The sequence below is a fragment of the Microtus ochrogaster genome, chromosome 2, assembly GCF_000317375.1.
Source record: "Microtus ochrogaster isolate Prairie Vole_2 chromosome 2, MicOch1.0, whole genome shotgun sequence".
NCBI classification, from domain to species: Eukaryota; Metazoa; Chordata; class Mammalia; order Rodentia; family Cricetidae; genus Microtus; species Microtus ochrogaster.
Genome location: NC_022010.1, coordinates 14,695,988 through 14,705,678, shown reverse-complemented (window position 1 = coordinate 14,705,678; position 9,691 = coordinate 14,695,988). Strand labels below are relative to the sequence as shown.

The following is a 9,691-nucleotide window of genomic DNA, read 5'->3' as shown; positions in this document are numbered from 1 at the left end:
GCCTGTCCTGGCACTAGCTCTTGTAGACCAGGCTGGCCTAGAACTCACAGAGATCCGCCTGCCTCTGCCTCCCAAGTGCTGGGATTAAAGGCGTGTGCCACCACTGCCCGGCGGAAGGCATCAATTCTTAGTCCCTAAGATACCCATCCTGGAAGGTGAACAGGGCCCATTGTGTACAGAAAAAGTTCTTCCCTGACAGCTGCCGGCACTGTGAATACCTGCAAACAGAACCCCTGCCTGATCCCCCTACAACAGACATGGGCTCCTCATTCTAGAATATTCTTGTATGGGTTCTGTTGTTTCTCCCCACCATGGAAAACTAACGTCCACTCCCAGTCCTTATCTTCAACAGCTGTTACACAGCCTCCTGAATTCTTGGAGGAAGGCTAGGACCGGAGGGACGCTATGAATTGTGGCCCAGCCTCGCCTACCTCCCAAGGGTGGGCCCCTTAGGAGCATCTGGTGTCCTGCTCCTCACATCCACCTACAAAACCTGCTTGTGTTTCCACTAAGGACGCTAAGGGACACGATTCCCCAGTGTGACAAGGTGAGACATCACTGGGGTCTGGTGGCAGGGTATCAGTGGAGGCGAAGAAGCAGCGCATCTAAGAACTGTAAAATGTGTGGCCTGCGAGGGAATTCTGATGGGTGACAGTACAGGGTCTATTTAGAGAAACTGGCAATGAAAGAAAGGAAGGAATAACACCATTATCAATGACCTCAGCATGGAGGAACCTTCCAGAAGCTACAACCTGAATGGACATGGAAGCAGCAAGGTGACTTCATCTCCCATTGTGGGGCGCTCTCCTCCTCCACGCACTGCACAGTGGGTCCTACACAACCCCCCCCCCCACACACACTCTTCTCTGCCTGTTCCTAAGGATGCATCTGTGAAGGTCAGAGACTCGCTCCTCACCTCTCTCACCCTTCAGCAAGCAGCCCTTAGCCCCACGAGCCCTTTCTGTGCTGACCCGACACGGTGCCCTGGTACCTCTTAAACAAAACCAACTTTGAGCAGAATCAAGTCCTCCATTACCTAAGACGTATTTATCTCGTGTTCTCTAAGCACCATACTGAAAAGGACCTCCCTCCCCGCCCGTCTCCCATTGCAACCCACTTAGGCTAATGTCTCAGCTCCCAAGCCCTCCTCCACCTGGGAACCAGCTCCACTTCACTTCCCTGCCTCTGGCGGATGACGTGTTTAGAGATGAGATTATGATTCGCTGCATGCTTTTCAGCTCCTCTGGGAGATGCATGGAGTTGGGAGCAGAATCAAGTGTTTTCCTTGGCTCCAGCTATTTTTGGAGAAGTCCAGTTTCACTGCTGGGATGTGGGGATGCCTTTGGTCGGTTACTTATTAGTGCCCCTGGGCAGGAGAGGGGCTTTAGAGCTTGAAGCAGACCTTGACCTCCTATGATGAAGAGTTTGAGGGGAGGGGCTGAGCCCCATCCCGATTCCAGAGACTGGGCCAAAATATTCTGAAACAAATTGCCAATCCCTAAATCGCGAGCTGAGGAAAACAGACCCCCGCATTCAGAACTCCCAACAGCGGACTTGATGGAGCGAACACTTGGAACTTTTGACTTTTTAAAATTTTTTATACTATCCACGCCACTATGCCCTTGATGGGCACTGTGACACCCGAGAGTCCTTCTAGATTAGGGGAAAAATTAGAGGGGGGCTGTATTTCAAGAGAGGATGGCAAATCTCCCCCTCTTTGTTGCTGAACCCAAGGGAAACCAGCTGGGTGGAAACAAATACGGATGAAGGAATTCAACTTGGTTTGGTCTTTTTTTTGTTTGTTTGTTTGGTTTTGGTTTTTCTTTGGGGGGGGATTTAATTTTTTTTTTCCAAGAGAGAATTGCAGGAAAAAAATTGCAAAAATTGACTTACAAACAGGTTGTCGCCTTCTACCCTCCGCCTTCAGAAGGTTTCAGCCACATGCCTGGGAACATTAAACACACGATTGCTCAATATTATTTGGTGACAAACTTGGAGCCTCACCAAATTGAGTTGTTAACCAACCTCTGTCCAAAACAAAGGGCAAGGCAGTCACAAAGAAGGTCCTGCGCCCTGTCTAGAGGACAATTCAACAGTGGATCTCAGGGGTCCAACTGGCCCAGTAAGCGGCATCTGCCTGGCCCAAGCCCTTCCTCAGAGGCCTGAGTCATTCAAGAATTGAGCGAATGCTGGAGGAAGTTGAGGCGCTCTCTCTGCACCTAGGGCCCAGGTCTTGAGAAATTAAAATGCGAGAGTAGGCGGAAGTATCTTAAATTTTGGTTTTCTCCTGGAAAAAAAAAATATCAATGGGGAAAAAAATAAAAACCCAATGGTAGGAGGGAGGGGAGAGGAAAGGAAAATAGTTTGCGGGTTTCCGAACAGAGTCACTGGCTGAAAAGGGAGGGAACGTGAGGGGTGCCGGCATTACCTTTTCGGGGAAGGCTGTTTTCACTAGAGTCATTAGGGGAAAAAAAAAGACAAGCATAAGAAAGACAGCAGTTTGCTGAGTGGTCATCTGGACCACCCTTCCTGCCCTCACAGCTAACTAGAGCTGAAGGGCGAACTGTCATGACTGCTGTGACGGAATTAAGAAGCTCACAGGGCGGCAGTCCATTCTGCTCGAGCCTTCCCATTCCTGTGATCTTCAGAGCGAGAGATTCCCAGGAACTGGTCCTCTGTCAGCCCTTAGAGGCCTACACCTGTCTGCACTGCCTTACGGGGGCCAAGTGTCACCTAGCATCTAGCACAGAAAAATGAAATTATTTCCCAAATGTGGAAGAATCTTAGGATTTGAGGGCTAGATAGCCCATCCGACCCCGCGCACCATCACACAGGAGGACCAGACAGCCCATCTGACCCCCACCCAGCATCACACAGGAGGACCAGATAGCATATCCGACCCCCGCCCAGCATCACACAGGAGGACCAGATAGCATATCCGACCCCACCCAGTATCACACAGGAGGACCAGATAGCCCATCTGACCCCACCCAACATCACGCAGGAGGACTAGATAGCCCATTCGACGCCCACCCAGCATCACACAGGCAGACTCCTTTTCTAAAGTCAAACCCACACTGAGGGGCGAGGGGCTCCTGCACTGGCCTTACTCTGGCCAACCTCCTGTGTTTGTTTCCAAGCAAAGCCATGTTTTAGAACACTCTGGGAAAAACTATTTTTAAGTGGCCATAACCTTCTTCAAGGAGCTGATAGGGATGGATGGAATTGAGCTGTATCAGGCTGACAAGTAGTCCTGACATTTTATCTGGCCTCTAGTACTCTCTCTAGGGTCTTTTGTCTGCTTTGGCTCCTAAGACAGAAACAATTGGACCTTGCAGCCAAGCCCCTCTCCAAAGACCAGAAATCAAAGCAGATTAAAAGGCCTGCTGTTGCTTCCAGCTTAGCCTGTCCTCCCTCCCCCGCCCCCCACAGCCATCCTACTCCAGCCCTAGAGCCAACAATCTGCTTCGGAGAAGCCAGATGGGTGCCCCCTCAGAGACTAAGGACAGGCGGCCCTGGGGGAGGGAGCCGACGGGCATCTTACTGTGATGAGATACTTCACCAGAGCAAACATAATGATGCTGTGGGGGTAGAGGGTGGGGGGTCCATTACCCTGACTCCTGCTTGAGTGACACCAGTTGGGGAGAGGAACTAGGCTCCTAGGGGCAATAACACGGGCAGAGGGGGGGTAGGTGTTCTGAGATGGACAATCAGATTCCCTTGGGAGGGGGCAGCTACCCAGCAAGGTGCCAGAGAAACTGAGAAATCCCAGTCTGACTGCGGCTTTCAGGAACTGCCTGCAAAGTCTAGGCCTGGCTTCTCCTTTGGAGTCCCAGCCTTCCATCCACACCGGCAGGTTGCTGCTCACAACAAATAGCCTGTTTCTCAGGGTTGGCCAAAGAACCATTGGCATCACTTGACTCAGACTGAAAAATGACCATTTGGGCCCAGACAGTGCCTTTTCCCTGGACAGCACAGAGGACGCACACCTTTCGAGAAAGGCAGAAGAGCCTATGAAACAGGGTCTGCAGAGGATCGTGGCCCAGGACAGTGTGAAAGTGGGCATCACAAGCCAGGAAATCCACAAACTGGACACGCAATCAGCCCTGGACCCCCTCAACTGCCTGCCTCACTTTAACTCCAATGTAGCATCCCATGAAAATGAGCCCTAAAAACAAGACTGGAAAGATACATTCTGATCGGAGCAGCTGGAAGTATTTCTCCAGAGTCCAAGCTCACCATTTTCTTTTCTTGGTTTTTCAAGACAGGGTTTCTCAGTAGCTATAGGGCCAGTCATGGAACTCGTTCTGTAGACCAGGCTGGCCTCAAATTCAGAGATCCACCTGCCTCTGCCTCTGCCTCTGCCTGTGCTGGGATTCAAGGTGTGCACCACCACTGCCCGGCTGCTCATCAATACTTCTTCGGGGTCTAAAAGTTACATCTTGAGGCAAATCCCAAGTAGAAATGTCACGTATTCTGTTTATACAATGGAGTTCTACTCAGTCATGAGATCGCTGCCATGTGCTACAACATGGATGGACCTTGAAAAGGCGCATCATGCTGAGTGGGAAAGTTCAGGTACAAAAGGCATGAACTACATGATTCCATTCGTAACAAATGCCTAAAACAGGCAAATTCATAGAGACTGAAATTAGATTAGAGACATCCGGGGTTGGAGAAAGAGGGAATAAGAAATGACTGCTAATGGGTGCAGGGGTTCCTGGGGTGTATGTGAAAATGTGCTGGAGTTAGTGGTGATGGCTACATACTAAGAACACAGAACTTCACATTTCCAATGGTGAATTTCACGGTATGTGAGTTATATCTCAATTCAATGAAATATTTAAACAGCCTCATTAAAAACAGAAGAGGAAAGAGGAGGAAGGATATAAAATAGGCCCTTTCCATCTCAGGGCTACAGTTCCTTCCTTCCTTCCTTCCTTTTTTTTTTAAAGATTTATTTATTATGTATACAGTGTTCTGTCTCTATGTATGCTTGCTGGCCAGAAGAGGGCACCAGATCTCATTACAGATGGTTCCCAGCCACTCTCACCCCTGAACCTGCCTCAAATGCCTGGGTGCATGTGATCAAGCGTAGCATGGAAGGAAGGTGGCCAAGTCCCAGGCACGGACATTCAGAGAAAACAAACTCCAGGAACAAAAGGTACATATGACCCTATCTTGGGAAATCTGATAGCTGAGAAAACATCGCCCAAGTGGTCACAGGGAAGCCTCACCCCAAACAGCTTTCGAGGGGGATTTGAGCTAAGAAGCAAGACTAAAAACTCCAACTTCTTTCCATCAGACTTCAGTAGGAAAGATATGACCTTGGACCAGGCTGGCTTTTTCAAGCCTCCCCAGCCCCTGCAAACTTCAGATCCATACACCTTTCCACACAGGCAAAGAAAAAAACAAACAAAAAAAACAAACAAACAAACAAAAAAAAAAAAAAACGCTGGGTCCCTCCCACCTCCCGCTGCTCTCCCAAGACAAATACACACTTGCTCAGGTAGAGTTTCCACAAAGTTTTTTTGTTTGCTTTTTGCTTTGTTTTTAATGATAAAATGTAGCTCAGCCTGGTCCCACTCTCTGTAGCCCTGGCTAGCCTTGAACTTTGGATCCTGCCTCCACTTCCCAAGAGCTGAGACTTTAGGAATGCACAATGATGCCCACCTTCCCCACAGAGGATTCTGTCTGCCTCCGGCCTGGCGGTGGACAGAAACTCCAGGGATTTAGGGCTCTGCTGGAGAATGTCTTGGCTCCCTCCAGAACCGGAACGAAGGCTCCAGCTTGAGACGGAGCAGCAGTGGGGAGAATTAAAGCGGAACTGAGAAAGACTAGCATAGCCCCGGGGCAGAGGGCGCCCTTACCCGGGTTCTGTCCTCAATCTCGTAGATCCGCAGCTGCATGGGCACGTTGAAGCTGTGCAGGATGTTCCCGCCGAACACCAGAGAGTCCACAGGGGTGTATACCGCATGGATCCAACCTGGGCGGGGAGGGCAGAGGGGGCACCGATGTGTAAGGACATGTGGTACCTGGCATTTCAGACACCAAAGCTCCTGGGCAGCCTGAGGGACTCAGCCCAGAGCTCCCAGAGGCCCCAGTTAATTCAAGTCTGGGATGCTGCAGGCAAGTGCCTGCCTTGAAGACGCTGATGCAAACCTACCTCCTGGGACTCAAGTCAGGATACCTGTCAGGAACAGAATGCCCTGGTCCCTGCATCCATGCTCAGCCCCCCAGTCTTTCCCTAGTTATTCCTTTGAATACTGGTCCCTGGAGGGGTCCTAAGGGACAGTTCAGAGCAATGACCACAGAACCCAGACACTTTTTCTGCAAAACACATCCTGGGGGCATGGACATTTCCAAGGCCCGTGTCTAAGTTATCTCCTTTATCACAGGCTGCTTCTACCCCGTTTCAGCCTTTTTTTGTCCCCTCTATTCTTCCCCGTGCACTAACAGCCATGGTAGATGTCCCTTCTACACACTGCAACTTCTTTTTTTTTTTTTTTCTTATTTTTCCGAGACAGGGTTTCTCTGTAGCTTTGGAGCCTGTCCTGGAACTACCTCTTGTAGACCAGGCTGGCCTCGAACTCACCGAGATCTGCCTGCCTCTGCCTCCCGAGTGCTGGGATTAAAGGCGTGCAACAACCACCGCCTGGCTCACACTGCAACTTCTTAAAAGTGTGGGTCACACTTGTGACTTCCCCAGGTGCACTCTAAGGGCTTTCCAGGTCTCAGTTGATTGATTCTTACAGAAGCAATCTCTTTTTCAACTACAACTTACAGGTGAAGAAACTAAGGTGTTTTAAGGTAAAGTCACCTGCAAGTATTTGAACCCCCAAAGTTAGCCTCTGCCTGGTTTGTGGAGATTTTATTCAACAGCATCACACCTCCATTGAGACTGGTGACACTGCCAGTGCAGAAAATATCAATGTGGCCCCTGGACACGGAGCTGGGGGGATACAGCTTTATAGTGACTCTAATTTGCAGATGTTCAAACGGACGGAGCGATGAGTCCCTTGCTGCCACAGGTCAGTGGTGGCACATAGCTTCAATCCCAGCGCTCAGGAGACAAAGGCAGGGGGATCGCTGAGTTCAAGGCAAGCTTGGTCAAGTTCCAGGACAGACAGAGCTACACAAAAATAAATAAATAGATAAATAAATAAATAGCCAAAAAACAAACAAACAAACAAACAAAAGTCAGCTGGCAAGGGAGAACAGCCATTTCCCGCAACTCCGCACTGTCCCAGCGGACATGGAACAGATGTGGAACCGCACCAGGAAGCAAAGAAGAAATACGATGAGAAGTGAGGACAGAGGCAATGACAGGGACAGCCAGTGGGGAAACTCACAGTAAAAGACAGAAGAGGACCAGCAGAGGGGAGAACACAAACCGGAGCAAGCAGAGGCCCTGGAGCCTCTCTTCCCTAACGTGTGCTTAACCATGTCACGCAAGGAAAACTCTGGAAGGCCCAACCTAACTCTGCCCAGGCTCCACACAGGTCCAGTCTCTTTCCCAGATGAGCTAAGACATCAGTTGTCAGGCGCACAGTCTGCACCACCTGAGAAGGACATCTGGAAGATCCAAGGCCACTGCTGGACCAGCCCTCCTTGCCAGTGTGGGCAGAGCTAACTGCTATCAGAGAAAAGCCAAAAACTGTCACCAACAGCTGGACACCATGGGGTACAGGAATGGAGGCTCTGCTTTTGCTTTCAGGTCTCTGGCTCAGGCCATCTGCTGCTCTGTGACCACTGTGCCACTGGAGGAAACCACCAAGCACCCTGGACCTTTAAGCTCTGGGAAGACAATGGTGGAGTCTACAAAGTCTTACTTCTGCATCTGCTTGGTGCAACTGTATCAGCATAAAATCCTATTTGCATCCTTTTCTATACTGGGGGTGGGTGGGCAGCGTGTGTACGGATTTACATGTGTGCACGTGCACCTGTGTGCACTTGTCCACGGAGGTCAGAGGCCAACATCAAGTGTCCTCCTCGAGCGCTCTGCACTTTACTTTTGGCTGCAGGGTCTCTCATTGAACCTGGATTTTCCTGACTAGCTAGACTTCTGTCTCTACTCCAAACGTCAACCCCCAGTGGTGAGGTGACAGACACAGAAACTAAGCATCTGTATACTGTAATAAAAATAACAACAACAAACGGTGTCTCTTGCCTCTGCCACCTGTAAGGTGATCTTTGCAGAACCACATTTCTGGCTTTTCACCAAGCAGAGCTATGCTGTCTGCTACTGCTGCCATGACCACCGTCACTGATGTTTAAAGCAACACCTCCTAAGACAGGACTGAGGATGTCTGGAGCCTCGGGGTCCTGTTCCTATGCTCCACATGCCCACCTTTCTTTCCCTCTACCCAAGCCTGAGCCTCTGTTCCAGATTCTCCCTGATTTGGCCGTGTGTGCTCACTTGAAGACGACTGCCTTCCTTGTGGAAGTTGGTGAGCCAGAACTCAACTGCTACAAGCAATTGCCATTTATGTCAGTTTGGAAAAGGACGGTGACCACAGTAAGATGTATTGATTAACCCAGACTCTCCCTGCAGACAGACTGACATCTAGTACCCTAACGTGTGAACAGAGGAAAACAGGAAGACATCACTGTAAGTAGGCAGGGAATCTAGAGATTCTGGAAGGTTCTACACACTTTCCTTCTCACCCAAGGGTATCACGGGTGGGTCAGGAAGACTCGCTGAGATTGAAATGGCAGCTGAGTTCCTTTCCTGCCCTGCTTAGAATTGCTTCCACTGACTCAATAATGCCCTTGGGAAGAAAGGGGAAGAGAGGCTGTGGCGTTCAAAACTTATTCTTCCAAGGGCAGCTCATTCACCACGATACTCTGGGAGGCTGGTGTCCTAGTCTGTAACAGGGCAGGGGAGGCTGGTATCTGCCATCAGCAATACAAAGGCAATGCACGCCTCATATTCAGGCCAAGCAGCTAGGGACAATGCAGCCATGGAAGAAAGAGCAGAGTGACCGACAAAACCCACTGCAGGGGTGATTTCTGGGACCCAAGGGGGCCAAGAACAGAGGCACAGAAGCCTCACCTACAGTCCTAGTGCTCAGAAAGCAGTCTATGAGCCCCTTGGCACATCTGCCTCCATTTCTGTAGTTGCTGAGGAGACGCCATCGCAGAGTCCATGACCAGCCCACCCCCATGCCCTGGACAATGTGGCTGACAACTAGCAAACTCCAGGCTGTCTCTGATCCAAGGCTATGTTAAGTTTGCTCTACTTCGTGCTACAAAATGGGGAGATTTCACCTGAGAAACTGAACTGCTTCCATCCTCAGAATGTGGGAAGATACACAAGGCAGGTCCCGGTCTTCCTTGGTCCTGAAGCGCCAGAGCCAAGCAGCAATTGCCCAGTTTCCCATCCCTCCAGCACGTGCTAAGTTCACCCCCTTCATTCTGCTTCTTCCCTGGTCCTGTACCCATTTTATAGGTGGACTACCAAAGGCCCCATCACGTTACACTGTCAAGGACTCAGGGCCACCATTATTCTTAGACCAGGCTGGCTCTGAACTCACAGATCCATAGGCCTCTGCCTCCAAGCACTAGGAGTAAAGATGTAGGCCACCTCAACAAGCAAAACTCTTAGCCGGGCGGTGGTGGCGCACGCCTTTAATCCCAGCACTCGGGAGGCAGAGGCAGGCGGATCTCTGTGAGTTCGAGACCAGCCTGG

At 50.3% G+C, this 9,691-nt stretch overlaps 1 protein-coding gene across 5 annotated transcripts in view; it reads right to left on the bottom strand.

Moving 5' to 3' along the window:
* Positions 1–9,691, bottom strand: part of Kdm2b (lysine demethylase 2B) — a 128,248-nt gene that overhangs the window by 71,393 nt on the left and 47,164 nt on the right. For 4 of the 5 annotated variants that reach the window (XM_005344431.2, XM_013350053.2, XM_005344432.3 and 1 more), the window contains one exon: positions 5,871–5,986. In XM_005344431.2, the coding sequence (XP_005344488.1) occupies positions 5,871–5,986 (116 nt within the window). Of the gene's footprint in view, positions 1–2,428; positions 2,452–5,870; positions 5,987–9,691 lie in introns of those variants that run through there. The other variant, XM_026784273.1, reaches the window with a different exon arrangement.